Source organism: Puntigrus tetrazona, chromosome 21 (genome assembly GCF_018831695.1).
Source record: "Puntigrus tetrazona isolate hp1 chromosome 21, ASM1883169v1, whole genome shotgun sequence".
Taxonomy (NCBI): domain Eukaryota; kingdom Metazoa; phylum Chordata; class Actinopteri; order Cypriniformes; family Cyprinidae; genus Puntigrus; species Puntigrus tetrazona.
The window spans coordinates 14,233,548-14,253,902 of NC_056719.1; the positions used below are offsets into that span (position 1 = coordinate 14,233,548).

Consider the following 20,355-nt stretch of genomic DNA (forward strand, 5'->3'; position numbering starts at 1 on the left):
TGGCGTTTTACAGTATTTTATTTTAGTTTTTACTACCGGACACACAAAGTGCTTAAAGAACAACATCGAATCACAAGAACACGTTTTGTCAACAGAGCAGTGAATGCTCCCCTCCCTAGAAGCTCCACAGTTTGGTCCGCTCCGCCGTTTACAACCAATAGAAGTTATTTTTCATGTAGCACTGTGTCACAAATATGGGGAGGAGAGGGAGAGCATGATATACACAAGCACACAACACAACTGAGCACAACTTCAAAATAATGGTTCTTTTCAAACTAATATTATTAGTATTTTATATTAAATCTCTTGGACAGTAATCACACAGCCCAGACAATGCATTAATATTATATGTGAACACAACACAAAATAATATTTCTCGGGAGTCTGGTGGAGTTAATCATAACTAGAAATAATATATTACTCTGTTTCATTCCCTATTACAATAAACTGCCCCTGCTGGCAAACACCGATCTGAACTCAGTATTCACATCATCCACGCATCATCATGAGGACCAATGAAGTCATACTGAACTGCAAGGAATGTGAAAAGTCAACTCGAGTGGCTGGTGCCTGAATTGGAATGACTTATGTTGGAATGATATAAACAGAACCGCTGATATACATATACATCCATTTAAAACGGGCCACAGAAAAATACTGTATACTTGTTTGTAGCATGAAATCACGCCTTGAATATTTCAAAAATAAAAAATAGTCTCCTGCGTACCTTTCTATTTCTCCTCTCCATTCGTAAAGTTTAATACATTTTAAATAGATACATTATGAGACACTGCAATGACAACCCTAAAGTACAGAAGACAGCGCAGGCCTGTGATTGGTTGGTGACAGGAAGGGTAGCAGCTGTGCGCTATACTATTGGCTGGCGGAAGCTGGAATGATGGGATGCAGGATGTTCAGTAGGCATGATTGGCCACGTACAGAGACTGTCCCGCCGATCCACCGGTTCCAGAGGAGATGTACTTGCCTTGAGCAGCCAGTCCATTAGCCTGAGGAAAGTTCAAAGGTCAGTATATGTTTCCCGAATAGGCAGTTTTAGACAAAGAATCGTAGCCGAACAATTCTAAACAGATTAATCTCCTAGATCAAGTGTTATTCAATTTTAGATTATTTTTAAGTATTATAAAGTTTAGATGTTATATTATTTTATATCAAATGTGTTATACTTGAATTAGTAATATGATCTAGAGATTAACCAAATGAATTAAAACAGGAGAACTGATTATATATATATATATATATATATATATATATATATATATATATATATATATATATATATATATATATATATATATATTTTTTTTTTTTTTTTTTTTTTTTTTCCTTTCTCATTCCTATACATCAAATACTATATGCTAAATAATTATTCAAATTCAGAAAGTAGTGAGAAAAGTCATTCAAAATGAATTTATTTCATTACAGTTCATGATTTCTGAAAAGGTGCCAATATGCATTTTATAGATATTAAAGTGACAAAAAAACTTATCTAAATTAAAGATTAATTAATAGAAATTTTCCATAATGTTTGTAGGGAAATTTATTAACATTAAGGGGGATATAAGTGTTCAGCAATTTTATGCAATACACAAATTTCATAACTCAAATTCAAATGCTCAATTTGAAAGTTATTTCTGTGTGAGCTATGCTTTATACTGTGCTACTCTATTGACAATAGACCTTTTTTGCTAATATGAAATTTTGCTTAAGTTGACCGCACCTTAATGGAAAAATTATTTAATCAACTGACCTCAGCACGCTTGATGAACTCCTCTGTGGCGGCCTTCTCATTATCCTTGCTTCCGCGCCAGGCGTTGAGGGCTGAGGCCTGCAGGGCACGTCCATAGGAGAAGGTGAGGGCCCAGGGTTTTGTCAGAGGGCAGTTGTTGATGGCGTTCAAGTTGATAGATGCCTCCTCCTCACTCTGACCTCCAGACAGGAATGTCACACCTGCCAGAGGAATTTCAAAATTAAGTTCCTGAAATGATCCTATGATCCCACCACATAGTGTTCAAGGCTCACTCAATTTTTTAATTTAAGCCATTTCCTCTTGCTATCTACTGTACGTCATGGGGCTCTTAAATCATGGCACTCTTAAAGCAGATTAGAAAGTAATTTTGTTTCCAAATTCTACAAACTGTAAATCAAACTCAGACTCACCGGTGACTGCGGGGGGAACGGTACGGCGCAAGGCTGTCACTGTAGCCATGGCAATTTCCTCATTGGAGAATTTGGTGGGGCAGGAGTGTCCCGCTGTCACCATGTTAGGCTTCAGAAGAGTTCCCTCCAGATAGACGTGATGGTCAGACAGGGCCTTGTAGCAGGCAGCAAGGACCTGGAGATACATGCGAAATAAAGAAAAGTTTCGTAAATGTAATCATATAGTATGTTTTCAACTCATTAAATCAAGTCTTGTTTAAATTCAAGGAATTAATGTCAGTGTTTATGTACCTTTTCTGTAACATACTGGCAGCGTTTCAAGTCGTGCTCACCATCAGGCAGAATCTCTGGCTCCACAATGGGCACAATCCCATTCTGAAAATCAAAGCAAAATGTCAAAAAAAAAAAAAAAAAACCTTCACATTTTGGATATTTCTAATATATAAATAAATATATATTCGGAAAAACAATTCAATAAAAAATACTTACAAGACTGTAAATATAAATACACATCAAGACTGTTGTGATCTGGATTTCTTGACATTAGTCTTATTTAATATTAGTTTTTTATATTTTGATTTAAATATTTATTTTTCAGTTTTTGATCTTTCTTTAGTTTTTTCCATTTTTTAATGTTTAATTTGTTTAATAAATTTTTTTCTTCCAATTAACAATTCAGATATTAGTTTTAGTTAACAATAACAACACCGCTTACCTTTAACATCCACACAGAGACAGCCAGGACTTAATGAGCTCACCTGCTGACAGATACTGGCGTAGCGAGCCAGGACGTTAGCGTTCTCCATGATGGCTAGCTCTGAAGGAGTGGTCTCGCTGATCTTCAGCACACTTCTCCACTTGGCAAAGTCTGCACCGTCTTTCTTATACTGAGCACACCGTTCTGACAGGCCATCGAGTCCTTAAGACAAACAGGCATCACATTAACAAAACATCATCATTGCCATCAATTTTATCAAATATATTATATTGGTAACTGCAAGCTTTACCCTGTGTTGTGGTCTCTCCATTTGTTCCTGCCAGAGGGACAACACCTTTGTCAACCTGTTAAAGAGGACAAAATAAAATTAAAATCTTAAAAATAGATGTCTAAAGTATGCTTAATTCACCTGTAGACCATCAATACAAATAAAAATATACAAATATAATATTTCAAGTATCTACAAACATCTTCAAGCTAAAAGGCACTTTGTGGCAAACTTGATGTAACCTAATAATCTCATCCTAATTATTCACCTACACGTCTACTTATTTCTAACTCAGCACTCAATATTTACGCCAACACTGCATATTTTATTTGTAATTTTGTGTGTGTGTGTCTAATATATATCAGCGTGAGGCATCAGAGACAAAAAGCAAATCTTGTACCTTGATTCCGACAACAATGCCCCTGTCCTTGATCATTTTGGCAAAGGGTGTCCCATCATCAGCTTTCTGGTAAAGGGTCTCGTGGAAGAAGATGACACCACCAATGCACTTGTCTATGCGCTCGTCAGCAGTGAAAAGGATCTGGCGGTACAAGCGGCGGTTTTCCTCTGTGTTCTCGACGCCGATGGGGTTCAGGCGTTTTGCCATGCTACCTGTATACAAGGCAGACAAATAAATGATTGTTACAGAAACCAAAAGAAAGCTGCTTGCTGCTTATTTCATGTCTGGAACAACGCGAGGGGGAGTAAATGATCATACTGAATGTGTCATTTCCATGTAAGATGGAACCCTCACTGACCTGTGGACTCATCTGCAGCGAGGATGCCCTTCCCAGGAGCTACGATACGCTGAGCGATGTCCTGGAGCTCCTTCTTCTGCTCAGTTGTGAGTGCGGGGTACTGGTGCGTCATGTCTGCGGCTCAAAGCAACCTGCAATAGAGGAACGGCAATGACACAACTGTCATTTCATCCACTTTGCGTATCTTTCTATCAGGACGACTCTTGGAGGGTTTGGCATGGTAATGTACATAACAACGTTTGTTTGGTCTTGGTGGAGCAGATCTGCTACACTGCTGCAAAGCAAGTACCAGCGTGTAAGAAAGACTGCTGGTTCACATTTAGCATGCATAAAATGACCCCATATATAGATTACACAAATCACCTCGTAGCAGTTCTAGACAGGTGGAGGGTTTCTAAAGCACACCGCAACAAGCAAGCACTAGGAAAGTATTTGGATGCTAGCTCATTGGCTTAACATACAAAAAGAACCAATCAGCTGCACCCTGTGATGATGTCAGAACCATGTGTTTCATGAGAGAACAAGGGTATATAACAATTTTCCAAATTAAAAAATAGTAACACTGTCAAATGTGCTTTAAATAACTTAATTAAAACAATAAAATAATTCTTTTCCATTTTATTTTAATGTGATAGCAATCGAGAACATTCAGCATTATTACTCCAGTCTCCATTCTTCAGTGTCCTTCAGAAACAATACTGGTCCTGTACTCAAGAAACATTTCTCTTTATTATCAATGTTGAATACAGTTGACTTGAGAATCAGACCATGTCCTGAACGTGAAATTGGCAGTGCTTTCTCCTGCGTAGAAACACTACTTCACCCAAATAAAGTCACACAAGGAACAACAATTTGTCTCCTAGAAACGCCTGACTGATGGCTATGGATAAACAAAACTGTGCCTCATTACTGAAGGTAACTAAAAGGTTCTGGTTAATATTCAGGCCCACTCTTCCTCACAAGCTTTTCAGCGAGGCTGAATTGCATAATACTGTGGACTAAAGCCAGCAGAGTGTTTTCTATCTCTGTTATGCAATCACAGTTCTCTAATCTCTGCTGTCAATCCCCATTAGACAAGCCCCACTGTCTGTTACTACATGGTATTGGATTGAAACAGCATTTCATTAAAAGGGTTTGGTTACTTGTGAAATGGAATTGCAGTTTAGAATATTTTTATTTTTAAAATATTTATAATTGCTAAATTTAAATAAAAAAATTTTAACTGCATGAAAAAAAATTTAAACTAAAAGTACAAAATGATTACAGATTAAAATGATTGTTTAAAAATGTATGTTTTAAATATAAATATGCTTTATATTAAAAAGTTTCATAAAAAAATATATATGACAAAGTGCTCTTTGTCAAGTCCACCTAAATGCTTTAGGAAACATGAATAAAATGAAGGTTTTAATTAATATTATATAATCTGCAAAAATCTAATCTAAAAATATACTTTTAAAAAGGTAATTTTTTTGCCACTCAACATCACGCCATCACATTCCACCATAAATATTGTTCATATTGACCCTGGAGTTTATTGCTTGCCTAAATCCATTCTATGCCTGTATATTGATTACATTTCCTGGTTGAGTGCTCCCCCATCTCTGTGCTGAATGGAACAAGCCAAATCCGGCACAGACTGGTTGATCTGTGTTGATATAAATCACAGTTAGATACGCCGTGACCCAAAACACACCAGTTCATGCACAGAACTCATAGAATAAAAGAGAAAACCAATCTATCAAGAAATACTGAATGATTTAATTTTGTATTGTCCTTAACTGCTTGAGATAATCCTCTTATTTTAATTAGAAATCAATTGATTTCAAGCCAGTTTTTGTATCTGAAGCATGTTTAAATTCTATGCTATCATGTGGTTAAATCACAGCATTACCAAAGTGACAGGAGAGCACATATCCCCGAAGGCTCATTCTGTGAATGAATCCGGCTCATTGGGTTTGTTGAACAATGGAAGTTTCCACAGAAAAACACAGCCTATGGCTGCAGCTGATCCCATTCTGTGCACATTTTCAAATATTCTTTACCAGGGATGAGTCACAACGTGCTGTAACCATTCCACGCGAGTCTTCATTGACTGGCATTATTCTGAGCAATGTTAAAGGGATAATTCACTCAAAAACGAAAATTCCGTCATCATTTAGGCTACTCACCAAATAGCTAGTTTTTTTTTGTTGAATACAAAGAAGATATTTTGAAGCATGCTGGTAACCAGTTAACGGTAATTCCATATTTTTCCCCCCATAATATGAAAGTCAATGGCTACCATCAACTGTTTGCTTACCAACATTTTTATAAACATCTTTCTTGTCCTTCACAGAAAAAAAGACAGATTAAAAACTATTTAAGGGGGAGTAAATGATGACAACATTTTTGAGTAGGAAATAGAAACGTTTAATGGTAAAGGCCACAAGTATTAGCTTCATTTACGATGTATTGGCTTCAATGATCCCGCAAAGGGCATTTTGATTTATGACCACAGTCAATGATGAAGAGGTGACCTCCTCTGCCCTTTGCTTGCAATGCAAAAATATTATCACATTAAATAAGGGTTATCACTTACATAAATTTAAGTCGCAAACCATACTTCTGCTAAATTACGTCAACAATGTTAACAAATAACTCAATTTAATAAATTTTAAATATATACTTTATTTGATCAATTTGTTAATTATATTACAGAGCCCTATATAGACTACACTAATGGGAATAGTTTTGAGATAGACCTAGACATTATTTAGACTGCTTGTCAATGTAACAGTTTATTATATAAATCACAGACAACTGCTAGCTCCGTTTAAATGAAAGAGAACCACATTGGCTTGCCATTTTTAAAACAGCATCAGTGTTTCTAACGCAAGTGAACACGTTTTGATGAGTCATGGTGACACTGTTTAGACAATGCACTTTTAAGTCATTTAGTTACAGCCTCAATTCTTAACTGGTTTGAAACAAATCACACAGTGGATCAAATGAATGCCTATAAAGGCGTCAATCTGCTAGATGCTGGGATATACAAGCTCAAAATAGTAGCTAACCAATCTATTATCAGTTATGGGCGTGAAGACCAACCCCCTCCGATCACTGCAAACCCCTTTTAACATTGCACACGGATTCGGTGCTTTACATCTCGTTACAAAAGAATATAAATGCACCGAAAATAATTTCAAATGCTTATCCCTAGGTTGATAATGGCGCCCTATTGAAAACATTTATTTTATGATGGCCTTGAAAAAGATGCTTCTGGAAGACGCATGAGGTGTAAGTAACAGCTGACAGATTCAGGCTGCATCTACTGCTCTGCACCGCATCATGCGCAACAGTGAGTCTGTGACCACCCATTTTTCCGATGGCTTTGATCCCGGAAGCATCTTCCCCATTCATTTTCTCCACAGGGCCTTCAATGAAACAAACCAGCCTGCTCTGGAACAAATCATCACGTCGCTTGAACGTTTAAACTATACATGCAAGTTAAAATGTATGCATGTTGGAAGACTGCGCACTCATAATACGTCTCATAATAAAATAAATCAACAGTACAATATAAAATGTTGTTTTCATACTAGTTTTTAAGTTCAGTGCAAAATTATACATTTACAAATAGTAGGTTGAGAGCATGCTGAGCTTCACTGATGGTGGATCCCGCTACAGGATTATGGGTAGTGTAGTTCGTCACACAGAAATAGCAAATTTCACTTAAAATGTACAATAAGACATTTGTTTGCTATTTCTCTGGAAAATATTGATTAAGTGTTTTATTCTAAAGCGTTTAAAATATTAATGTTTTTTAAATTCAACATTCAAACCAATTATAATCATTATTTTATCTTCAAACAAATATTATGCCTGGAGAAATGCAATGATTTTGCAAAAGATACAAAAAAAAAAAAAAAAAAATAGTAGTACATAAAAGGCCACCGTTTAGACAACTGTAGATCCTGAGCTTAGTCTCCATCATCAGCTTAGTTCGTTTTACCTTGAGCTGCACTATATGTACCTGCGGTGTCCTGAGAGAGGAGACACCATCCTCGGCACGTATACACGACACGCGAGAGGATGGGAACACGGCTCGCGTGATTCATCACAAACCTTGTGCGCCGTGACGCAACGCGGTGCGAGCGTTCTAGCTGCGTCGCTAGCGGTGTGGGTGGGATGTCAAAGCGTCCAAGGGCGACATTTACAGCGAAGGACATCTTTGACAAAACCTGAATTTCATGTACATCATTTAAATATCTCTTTCGAGAGGGAGTGATGTTGTAAGGGCGGCTTTAAAATGTCAATTTCACCACGTTAGCTCATCTCTGCTAGGCTAAGCTACAGTGAAGAAGGAAATGCCTACGTGCAGATCGGCCACACTCCCTTCCGCAGACAGAAAGCTGCATCCATGATGCTATGTAAACCTACACATGCATATGATGCTTTAATTAACATATTAAGTGGGGGGGAAAAGCTGTTAAAAATTCGGTTTGTCAGGTTTCTGCTAACTTAGCTCTACTCTAAATTAACTGAAGAGAGATGGTGATGATGATGGTGGTGGTGTGTTCATCCATGCTCAGGGTGACATTGAATGTCGTGAATGTAGATTTGATTATGTTTATATCTTTATATAGTTGTTTTTGAGTATTTGAACCCTGAAAACTAACATTTCACAACGAAATCAACGAGAAGACTTCATGTGTTGGATGTATCGGCTATAAACACTGTTAAAATGTTTTGTATCATTGTACCATTATAGAGAAGGCCTTCGATGAGTAAAGAAAACAACCACCTGTCGCATCATATATTCGCACTTCTGGCATTAAATGCAGAATAAAAAAACGTAAGTTGCAGTATTAAAATAGCTCATTTTTTGAATAAAATTACAGATGAAATACACAAAACTTCATTTGACGTCAAAAACGCACTGTTTACAAATCGAGTAAATTGATTACGGGTAAAACGAGTGTCCCCTGGATTAAGAAATACATATAATTTTAAATTAAGAATTCAATCGCTTACCTGTTTAACAGAGAGTGATGTAAAAGATGCCCCACTGTCGACAGCCTCCTGTTTCAATGCCGCAACGCAACGTGACCGCTTAGAAAAATCAACCCACCTAGGGGCGTGGCTTTTGTCACGACCTTATTTTAATAATGAATATTCATGAGTCTTTAAAGTGACCTCGCGCGTCACCGTCAGCGTCCACATCACATCCGACGGCCTCACGCTTGAGGTGTGTTGTACGAGCACGTAGTCGTTTGTGAAAATGTGAATAGAAAGAATTGTTGTTATACTTTTTATATATCCAATTTAAAAACAAAAGAAAAAAATAAAGATGTAAATATTTGCCTACAACTATTTTTTTTCTTACAAAACATGTGTATTAATTAAATATGCAATTTTTATAAAAAAAAAAAAAAAATATATATATATATATATATATATATATATATATATATATATATATATATATATATATATATACACACACACACACACAAACCAAAACGTTAAATACAAAACTCTCTATTTACTTAGTATGGAATAGTGCTTAAAATATCTCTTCTTATATTAGAGAGATTTAAAAAGAAAATTATAATAGCAGAAGCTGACACTGCAATACTGCGATGTTGGTGGGTGGAGCTTGAAAAATAACCACATACAGCATTGATTACAATGATGGATACAAAGAATACATAATTTTCCTTATTTTTTGCTCAGTATTTAATAAAGGATCACTGGTGTCAGGCATTCTGGGTACAAAACAAGAACTGTCATCTCAGGCAGACAAGGTTATTCATGCATACATGGGCATCCATTCAGGCCCTCAGCAGAGGTTAAAATAACAGTATGAACAATAAAGCCAATAGGAAAATAGGTATAACACGTAATCACAGTCCCTTTCCCACAGGATCAGTCCACAGTGCATTATGGAAAAAAATGCCCAATGCTGCTAAGCATTAAGTTATATAAAAGTGTAGGTATCCACTTGAAAATCTTCTCCTTTTAGCATTAAAGTACATCCCTGAGGGTTTGTGAAGCTGTCAAAACATTATAAACTATGAAGAACTGAATTTATGGTATGTTTGTTTAATGAAAATGCAGTGATGGCATATTCATAACAAAATAGTCAAATAACGTCAAAGGATACGATGAACGATAACCCACATTTCACTAAACGTCTCAACAAAAGGTAAGGAATTAAACACAAAGATTGGAGCGTGCAATAAGAAATACACTTAACAACCAAATTCCTTCACAGAAGAATAACCTCGTATTTAAAGGTCTACCTAAACATTAAAATTCTGCCTTCATTTACTTAAACTCATGTCATTCCAAGCCTGCACGAGTTTCTTCTGAAGAACACCAGAGAAGACGTTTTGAAGAACACTGGCAACCATACAAAACTTCAATTATATTTTTTGTACATTAAATGGAAGTCAGTTGTGCGGTATCCAACATTTTTCGAAATACCTTGTTTTGTGTTTCACAGAAGTTAATCATACAGGTTTGGAAAGATGACATAATTGTCGTATTTGGTTAGACCATCCCAGACCATGTCAAGAACTCTTGACAAAAATTTTTTAAAAAGTTATACAAACACTTCTCGTTGGGAAGCATCGTCCTGAGGTACACGGCTTTGCATGAGTGCTTCTACCCGCTCCATGTTGGCCAGAGTCGGGGAAAGGTCTGCAGCGGTGGGTGTGCACGGTGAGGTCAAGAGAAAGTCACAGTCAAAGTTCGGGAAGGGCTCTAGGGTCAGGCCTCGACGGGCTTTGGCAGGGCGGTCAGGCCGGTTCTTCAGCTCCAGGATCAGCTCCATGGGGGTCTTTTGGAGCAGATGGGAATCAAACGTTGTGCCGTGGAAAAAGGTTTGCCGCTTGAAGCGCTCCAGTGTCCGAAGGCGACGTGCTGGAGTCTTACAAAGAAGCTGTGGAGAGGAAATATTGGTCCAAATGATTAAATAAAACATTATTCGTATTCGGGAAGGGATCTCAATGTCTCAGAATCTGCAAGATCCCAGCATTAAAAAAAGGTCAGCGATCAAAAATCACAGATTTGTTATATGTATCATTTACTCACTCTCACATTGTTCGAAAACTGTATGATCTTCTGTGCAACATAAATGAAAACATTTAGAGACGTGTCTCAGAGTTTGTTGTCCATACAATTGAAGTCAATGGGCTTTAGTGTTTCACAGAAGAAAGTAATACAGTTCGGAAGAAAGCAAGTGTGAATAAAGGAGTCAACTATCCTTGGACATCTTAGATGATTTGAGAGAATCTGAGAATTTCATTGGGAAAGCTGATTTTTAATGAATGACTTTGGGATTCTCAGCACAATTTGAATAAATGAGGACAAAATATTTGACTATCCCTTTATTTTTTTTTACTCTGTACTCCTACTATACGTAAACAGTGATCTCATTTAATTCTTTCATTTTTAGGGTTTGCGGAGAAACAACTGTGATACATTTGATTGATGCAATTTGAACATTTTGGCAAGTAAACCAGGTCTGGGCCTCACCTCTGTGAGCAGGAGAGCAAAAGGAGGAGAGAAGTTTTTTGGCATCTCGTAAGGGAAGCTGCGTACTCTCCTTAGCATGCAACAATGATCTGGCTCTGGAGACACAGGAAACTGAGACAAACATGAAGGGAAGGGGGAGTTCAGAATGACTCGGCAAAAAAGACACATCTATTCACAAACAAACGTGGCTTTTTTTTTCCAACAATGAGCCAAAAATACAAATACGCACGTATGTGAAATTGTCCTTACCTTTCCAGTGGCCAGTGCATAAAGAAGGATGCCGAGAGACCACCAATCAGCCGCGTGGTTATAGGGACCACCGCTAAGGACCTCAGGAGCTGAAGAGACAGATTTCTTAAGAATCCTGTTTACATTCCGCATACAGCTCGACATATAAGCGTCCTTTCATTAGCTGAACCATAAATAACATTAATGGCTCATTTAGTATTTTCAAGAGACGACTTATGTGTATTAGTCCCCACACGTTCCATATAAGTCAAAGTAATCATTTATTTGTTTTAACATTTTGTTTCATTTATTATAGATTTACCCATGTATTGGATTGTTCCACAAATAGTGAACGCCCTTCCTCCACGCTCCAGACGCCGCGACAAACCAAAGTCAGCCAGTCGTAGATGGCCTTCGGTAAAAAAAAAAATTACATCATAAGTCTAGATTTAGATATTAGCACTTCACAGTTTTATATTATAAACGTTAGATTCAGAATTAGATGGTTGTTTGATGTCATTTGGGTTTTATGATGTCATATTTAGTTATTTATTTAATTAACAAGCATATTAAAATAATCGAAATATCACAATATGAAATTAGGGGATTGAATTATTTGGTTAATTCTTATTATGATACCGCGTTTGTGTAAATGCTCTAGCTATATTCTGGAAGCCTGAGGCTTGGATGTTCTAGAACGTTCTCCATGTTTACATGGAAAAAAAAAAAAAAAGCAGACACCAACTGCCCTCCACTGGCAGGACTACAGAACACACGCTGCCTTACCCTGATCTGTTAGAAGGACATTCTCCATCTGTTAAAAACATAACAGAGAACGTTTTAAGGCATGTTAGAGTTCATTAAAGCTCATTAAATTAAAATAATTACATTCAAAACACAGAATACCTTCACATCACGATGGATGATTGCACAATCATGAAGGAACCCTATAAAACATGATATTTAAAGTATTATTTTGATCTATAGCCATTACACTTACAAAAAAATTGCTTAGCATAAAATGTTGATGGAGGGTGTTTTTTAATTGATTTTAGGTTGAAAAAATTATATGATATTATATGATCTATTTAGCACATCCTAAATAGTTTTTGTTTACACAATACATGTATGTGTTCTATGTAAATTCATCATGTATATATAAATACAAACACACGCATGTATATATTTCAGAAAAATGCTTATATATTAAATGTTTTTATTTCTAATATAAATTATATGAATATAAATATCGCCATGTAAATATTTTCAAAATATAAACCGTATGTGTATTTGTATATACATAATAAATATATATAGAGCACACACATATATTATGCAAACAAAAACTTTTTAATAGTGATTAATCAATTGACAGCACATATTATGTTATATTATAGTTTGCATTATATTTATTTAGCAAATAATTGCAGTTTAAAAGGATGCTTAAAAACAAGCTTAAAAACGGAGTTTTAACAAAAAATATTAAGCAACAGTGATAATTGTTTCTTGATCACCAAATCAACATAATAAAACCTATCAAGACCGGCTGCTGAAAATTCAGCTTGGCGTCACAGGAATACATTTTTTAAACAAAATCAAACAGAAAGCAATTATGTTAAATTAAAATAAGGTTTTGCTCGTCTTATAATGCTTTGATTTGCTTACCTAGAGCAGAACTTAATTCAGCAGCGAAAACCTTCACTACTTCCTCTCCAAACTGACCAATCATCACCCAGTACGTGTACAGGTCCCCTGTGCTGCAGTAATCACACACTAGAGAGGGCATAAACAGAAACGAACCGTATATAACAGTGTCTGGATGTGCAAATCCCAAATACAGACGAACACAAAAATCCAAGAAATCATCTTGACCAGATTCATAATACATCAGTCAAGACCATCTGTTTCTAACAGGTCTACCCTCATCCAGACCACAGACTGGTAAAAACAACACAGTCAGATAAAGTATAGAATACTCTGTTATAAAATAAAGACTTAAGCTTGATACAGAGAAATCCCAATAGTGATCTAGACTGAATTAAGAGTACAACGTGGGTGGAGGAATCGGGGGGTAATCAAAGGAAGTGAAACAATCTTCAGAACTTTAGTTCAGAGAAAGCATTCGAGGAGTGAACATCACAGCGGAAGAAGTAAACTGACTTTCACAAATGCAGTCAGGATCACCGGGGGAAATCAAACACTGAGGGGGGAAAAGGACTTGAGGTTTAGATTGTGGAGTCCTGATAAGTGGGGCCAGATTGAATCTGTGGACTTTCTGGCATTTTCTACACTGATTTGGGGGCGGGGTTATTTTGAAATGGATTGTTTCATTGGTGGCTGAAAACAAATTTTTGAAAAATCACTGAAAATTAAGTCTGGTAAATGTTAAGCGTCATTTTTTGAAGACAAATTACATTTACATAGCTGTTTGTCTAAAAAATAATGCTATAACCAGTGATACTACTCGTATATGTATGTTCTATTTATTTTTACAGTACCCATTTAACTGCTCGCTGTCAATCTTAGAAACTGCACCTTTAAGTTGTTGTTTTTTTTTAGTGCAGATGAACCCATCTAGTCACTTTACATGCCATATAACAACTTACTAGGAGTAATGTGTTTTTATAGCAGGATAGCAGCCATATTCTACACAACTGTGTGTCACAACTGGTCCCGCAAGGTCATTTTTGTTATGTTTCTCTTATCTTTCGGTTCAGTTCATACAGTTCTCTGCTATTAGCCTGATCGTTTCCTGCTCTGGAATTCAGAACCACTTATAGAAAACATGATTTGCTTTCAATTTTTTCAAATATCAAAGCATTCAATTAAAGGTGGAGCGCTTAACACTTTCTCTTCTCCCAGCATTTGTTGAGCATCGTGACACAGCAGCTTTTGAAATATAAAAACCTGTAAACTTTTTAACATAAATCATTCACCAACATTTAAAAGTTTGGAGTAATTTAACGAAGACACGGCAAACTATACATTACAACCTATATGAATCGTGTACCTAATAAATATAAATATAATATATTAATATCTAATCATAATTTAGACATTTATTTACATTGCACTATTTGTATGCAACATAAAACGTTTATATAATTAATCATATAATCAACACGTCTTGTGTAGCTCAGTTTTGCATAATGCATTTTTTAATTGTGTTTTTATTATTGTGTTTATACCGTTTTTTTAAACGACCAACGTTGCTGCAAGTAATAGCTTCGGACGCAATGCATGTTAACAGTTTTTACAGTGGAGCTTCATGTGCTGCTGACATTTAAATAACAACAGTATTGGGACTGATATTCTTGTTTGCAACATTTTTAAAGTGGAAAAATATGATGCTATTCAAATACAATTAAAATGATTAATTCAGTATTAAATTAAAAGGCTCTGCTGTCTTTTTCTACCTGTCCCTCTACAGGTAGATCTCGCCTTTCTTTAAGGCAGAAGTTAGGGATCTCTAGCTTGAAAAAGTCGGCGACAACTGGGTTATAGTATTCAACAGAGAAAGGCACCGTTCAAACAGTTCAGTTCAATCTTTTAGTTACAGCACATGATCGAATATCAAATATTATTTTTTTTTGATGTGTGACATTAAAACCCACAGGAGAATTAAAAGAGAAACATGTCGAAACAACCGTTTTTTATGCATCTGCGAAAACATTAAGGCAACAAAAGCTTAGAAATAAAAACAAAGACAAAGCACCCGCCTTTAGTATAATTCTATCTAACTTTGGCAAATCTCTAAAAAATAATATTACAACTGTTAGTTAAATTAGGTTGTTAGTAATGTTTAACTAACTTCTTTGTGTTATAGAGACTCCTAGTGGTAAATAGATGCTAGGACAACTTTTTATGAGGAAAATACACTATAATAACTGATAGTAAATACTATTGTTTTTGAACCTTCCTACAGTAAGGTATTAAAATGAATTTGTTGTGGTAATTCTATAACTGTTGTGGTAATAGAAAAACTATAGTAAGATAAAAATGTGTAGTAAAAACGAAAGTATTTATTACAGTTGCATAAATATTTTCTATTTGGAAAAAAAATCCACAAGAAAGGTAAAGGCACGTAATTGCTAATTTAACATAACTGAAGATAAGAGAACGCAATAAAAGAAAATGAATTTGTGCAAAAAAGCAGGAATAATTGTATGGAATATACTAGAAACCTTGCAGAAGAAATGTAACGTTCATGTTGCAGCGTCATATTAAAGAACCCGGCGAACGCCATATCTCTCTTTGAATGATTGAACGTTTTTGAACGTATAGATGAATGAACGAAATCTCTCTTAAAGATTGGCGCCATGTTTTGACACAATCTGTCTGTCCGTCTATCTATATCTATATCTATCTATCTATCTAGGCTAACAATAGACTAAAGATCTTATTGTCAGGTCTACATTTTGTTATGTGGACCATTATTTTGTCATTCACTTCTGTTTAGTTCACTTCCTGTTTCGATCTGGTTTTATTGGTTTCTGAATATGGCCTTGTTATATATATATATATATAGGCAGCACAACATGTTTCTTTTTGATGAGATAAACACAGCTTCCGTGGGCAACAGAGACCTGAATATACTTCAACGCATCATTTCGGTTTACGCGTCTTCCTCATAATAGTTTGTAGGAGCTCCAGGGGGGTTTTGTGTCAGGACCACATGACGCTTGGTGTCAGGGGAAGAGTGATTTAGTGTTGGGAAAGGCAGGAGGAGAGTTGGGGCAGGGGTGCGTTCTGAATCACTCACTAATGTAGATGTGCCGCTGGGTCTGCCAGCAGTCCTGAAGGTCGTGGACAAAAGGGTGGTGGACCTGACGCTGCAAAGCAACAGTTTGACAACAAGAGCACAGGCACAGTGAGTCTTAAACCTCTGAGGTTTTGAACTCGAGCTCTTCATGTACCGGGGGTGATAAAGACATCCTAGCTCTCTTGCAGTGAGTTTGCATTTACTTCCTGTCGCTACAAAAACACAGCTATCCCAACCTCCACAGTATTTACGACATAAGCTAGGAGTCAGCGGCTGTAAAAGATGACGCAGACCATTAGACCCGATCAAATAGATGAGGCTCACCTGGACTATTACTTCCTCCTTCGACTGCTCCAAAACTCCCAAACGCAAAATCTCAGATTTTGGAATAACCTACATTAGTCAAAAAGCAAAAATCACATATAAGCAGGCAGTTTATTCTTCCTCATGAAGATGCATACATTTGTGCAAAAGTGACAATGGAGACATTTATTAAATTACTAAAGATTTCTTAATACGGTTTCCACAAAGACGTTAGGCGACACGACATGTTTCTTGAGCATTAGATCGTGCGACACCGAAGACTGACGTAATGGTAATAATATCAAAATAGAAAACTTTAAAATGTAATATTATTACACGTTACTACAGGTAAGGTATTTTTTATTAAATAACTGCAGCCTTGGTGAGCATAAAAGACGTCAAACATAGAACAGTATACAATAAGTATAGATATATTTATATATGTAAAGTTATAACATTCAAAAAAATTATAAATGAGTGGGTGTATACACGTTTTTACCTTAACTGCATAGATCTTATGCTTCGATTTATCCTTAACCTTTAAAATGGGACCAAAAGATCCTTTTGCTATGTATCCCAGGACCTAGAGGTTGGACAATATGATAAATCAATGATTTATAAAATAAAAAGAAAATAAGTCTTTTTTTTTTTCATATTTTCTCCTTAGTGTCCCTCACCTGAAAATGTTCGTGTCCTGGGACGTTGCGATGGGGAAATTCAGGCAGAAACATGTTGATAAAACTTGGCAGGCTCCATTCCATGCGGAGTTTCTCAGGGCCCGGTAATGAGGAGACCAGGTGCTCGGGAATGGATGGCTCCTTGTCACAAATCATCCTATGTGATCCCAATCGTAATGGGTTGATTCGGCAAAGACCAGCTGGGAGAGAAATACCCACAGCAGAGAGAAATCCCCGCCATCTGGATATTTGTGACTGCTCCTCCGACCCTGTATACTGCAGTGAATGAATGTCATTAATTAATAATTACATAGCTACTCATATTCCAGCAATGACCCATTTTTTTTTAACATGCTCATTGGTGTCTCTGTAATTCTGGCTGCTCTTTTTTTTAAAAATAATAATAGAGGATAATAGTGGGTTATAAAAAACATCAAGCATTATTTTTTTTTACTATTTAATGAAATGTAATTAATTTATAAGAAAATTAATAAATGTACAATGCGAAGGTAAAACATTCTTTAAGGGAAAAAAATAAAATGTATATTATAAAATGTAATTAATTTAATTTAATAAATTCAGTTTAAAATGCAATCAGTGAAAATCTGTGAATTTTTTTTCTAATACAGTAGAAAATAGCAAGACCGTAATAACCATAATATTAATTTGACACAAATTAAAGGACATAGTCATGCTCAGATGACAAGCTTTTCCTTTCAGTCAAATTCACATAAATGTTAAATGGCTTACGTAAATATTGAGCTTGGTGAAAATATAACTATGTGTTTATTAACTGTAAATACATATTTAAAGTAAAATATATACTTAATGTAATGACCTAATCTCCTAGCTTCCCTTTTTTTAAAAAAAAAAATTAGTTATGACTTAAATTGCCCTATTAATATTTAGCTGCTAAAAAATAAAACGCATTTCTTAAATTACCAAGTACAGATGAAACATTAAAGTAACACATGCCACTTAGCAGCCACCCAGAACACAAGCTTCACACTGTTCCCAACTTTTCTCACCACTCGTACCAAGAAAATAACAATAAATAAAACTAACCTTGCTGTTTTTGCTAGCATCGGCACCCATCACATTTGTCGTATTAGTTGTCTTTTACGTAGTGTTCATCCATGATGTCGCTTGTAGTTTTAGTGGCGGCGAGTGAACGCCAACGTGCATTACTTTTATAATTGCTCGAATATGGACAGGACAAGAGCTCTTTACATCATGTCTCGCTTTGAACTATACGGGCGAATTCATCTACCACCGAAGCGTTATCAGTCTGACAGATATGGCGACAAAAACAAGATAATCTCGGATAGCATCGACGAACACTGCGCAGCCTCCCACGTTACTGTCGCCCAATCAAATGTTTTGGCGAGTTGTTAGACCACGCCCACTCCAGCGCCCGCTCCAAAGAGTATCAGGAGCTGTCCAGGTTGAATTATTTACATCCAGTGATGATACATAACGTTATCAAACATTAATAAGTATTAATAATTCCTAGCTATATCTAATTATCGTTGTTATATTTTATATTAGTTCCATGAAGAACGTTCACCCTTTTTGGATTCATTGACAAATATTTTTAACAAGAAGAAAATGCTTCAATGGTTCTTTTGGGAACCTGAAGTAGTTCCTCCTTTATTTTAAGATTTTACATGCAGTTTTTGGGGGACTGCTTTTGTTAGTGTGTGTGCTGGTGTCATATATTTGATATAGTTTTCCTGCTAAACAGTGCACATACAAAATGTGTGGAAATGGGAAAAGGAAGTAGTAAAAGCCCCCAAAAAGAGAAATGAAATGGAAAAAATGAAAGAAAAATAATTCAGGATTTTTGTTGCTTGCAGGGATTTAGCAAAATGAAAAATACAATCTATTCGTGCTCCAGGAATGTTCTGGACAATTATTACTATAGTTTTTATAAATTTGTTGTAAAATTTTATTTGCTGTTTGTATTGTTTTATATTCTATATAGTTTTATAGTTACTGATAACACATCATATAAACATCATATTATATTTTTATAATGTATATTTTATTGCTTTATTTCATATAACATTTTGCAATGGCTTTAGTCTTATTTAACTAACGCTGCTTCTGGACTATTTCTCATTTTTGTCAAATTATACTGACAAAAACATACACACAGAGTGATGTACAGCTAATCTTTTCAACATCGTGGGTTACATAAGTCAAGGGATTGGATTATCTCATAATCATCGTGTTGTTGCAGAATGCACAGTTGGCACGACCGAATTCTAACATTATTCCTGATTTATTATTTAGACATTTAGAAATTTGATCACAATCTCGTCTTTTTAAGTAAATTGTGCGGTGCCCTTTCTATGCAGAGGCAATATGATTTTGGCTTCATGAGAAAATACAAAAAAAAAAAAAAAAAAAAAAAACTGTTTTAAAATGTGGAACTTTGAAACAGAATATACAAGTTTGCCATTATATCTTTAACTGCTCTCTTTCTGTCCCCATTTTTCTTGTTCACAAATACATTCCATATACACACTTTCCATATACGCATACACAAATGCACACGCCGAATGTCTTTAGTATAATGGATTAGAAACAGTAGCTGCACAATTGCCCATGATGCATGAATGATAATGCTGAGAGCTACACTGAAATCATCATTCTGCAAAAGGCATCCATATGTGGCTTTTCAAAAAGAAAAATAATTGCTAAAAAATAATTATATAGCTACTTTTTCTCTTAAAATATAGCCTATGTGAGCTAATGTAATATCAAGCCCTATAAGTGTGTTATTATTTTTTTATTTACTCTTGATATTTTGTTTTAATATTTAAATGGTGCATGAATAGATGTGTAACTATCTTTATATATATATATATATATATATATATATATATATATATATATATATATATATATATATATATATATATATAAATATAAGG

At 35.5% G+C, this 20,355-nt stretch overlaps 2 protein-coding genes across 2 annotated transcripts; both read right to left on the reverse strand.

Annotated features, from left to right (window-relative positions):
- Positions 1-9,078, reverse strand: aldocb (aldolase C, fructose-bisphosphate, b). Its single transcript, XM_043221597.1, has 9 exons — positions 8,939-9,078; positions 3,923-4,053; positions 3,565-3,776; positions 3,186-3,240; positions 2,937-3,097; positions 2,470-2,553; positions 2,179-2,353; positions 1,769-1,968; positions 1-1,007 (listed from the first exon to the last, which is right to left on the reverse strand). Exons 2-9 carry the CDS (start codon positions 4,032-4,034, stop codon positions 915-917), a joined length of 1,092 nt encoding a protein of 363 aa, XP_043077532.1. The 5' UTR covers positions 4,035-4,053; positions 8,939-9,078; the 3' UTR covers positions 1-914.
- A 525-nt stretch (positions 9,079-9,603) lies between these two features.
- Positions 9,604-18,761, reverse strand: rskrb (ribosomal protein S6 kinase related b). Its single transcript, XM_043220833.1, has 12 exons — positions 18,482-18,761; positions 17,417-17,692; positions 17,239-17,322; positions 16,761-16,829; positions 16,437-16,506; positions 13,340-13,447; positions 12,581-12,621; positions 12,461-12,488; positions 11,997-12,086; positions 11,696-11,784; positions 11,447-11,557; positions 9,604-10,850 (listed from the first exon to the last, which is right to left on the reverse strand). The coding sequence occupies exons 1-12, from the start codon at positions 18,509-18,511 to the stop codon at positions 10,512-10,514; spliced, it is 1,335 nt and encodes a 444-aa protein (XP_043076768.1). The 5' UTR covers positions 18,512-18,761; the 3' UTR covers positions 9,604-10,511.
- Positions 18,762-20,355: the final 1,594 nt, after the last annotated feature.

Bases quoted from the DNA above. Each gene is read 5' to 3' on its own strand.
- aldocb (XM_043221597.1), bottom strand. From the start codon at position 4,034: ATGACGCACCAGTACCCCGCACTCACAACTGAGCAGAAGAAGGAGCTC. The intron at 3,777-3,922 runs GTCAGTGAGGGT...CCTTGTATACAG, and splicing joins CGCTGCAGATGAGTCCACAG to GTAGCATGGCAAAACGCCTG. The intron at 2,354-2,469 runs GTACATAAACAC...ATGTATCTCCAG, and splicing joins GCCAGTATGTTACAGAAAAG to GTCCTTGCTGCCTGCTACAA.
- rskrb (XM_043220833.1), bottom strand. From the start codon at position 18,511: ATGGGTGCCGATGCTAGCAAAAACAGCAAG. The intron at 16,830-17,238 runs GTAAAAACGTGT...TGACTAATGTAG, and splicing joins ATAAGATCTATGCAGTTAAG to GTTATTCCAAAATCTGAGAT. The intron at 12,087-12,460 runs GTAAGGCAGCGT...TTTTTACCGAAG, and splicing joins TGTCCTTCTAACAGATCAGG to GCCATCTACGACTGGCTGAC.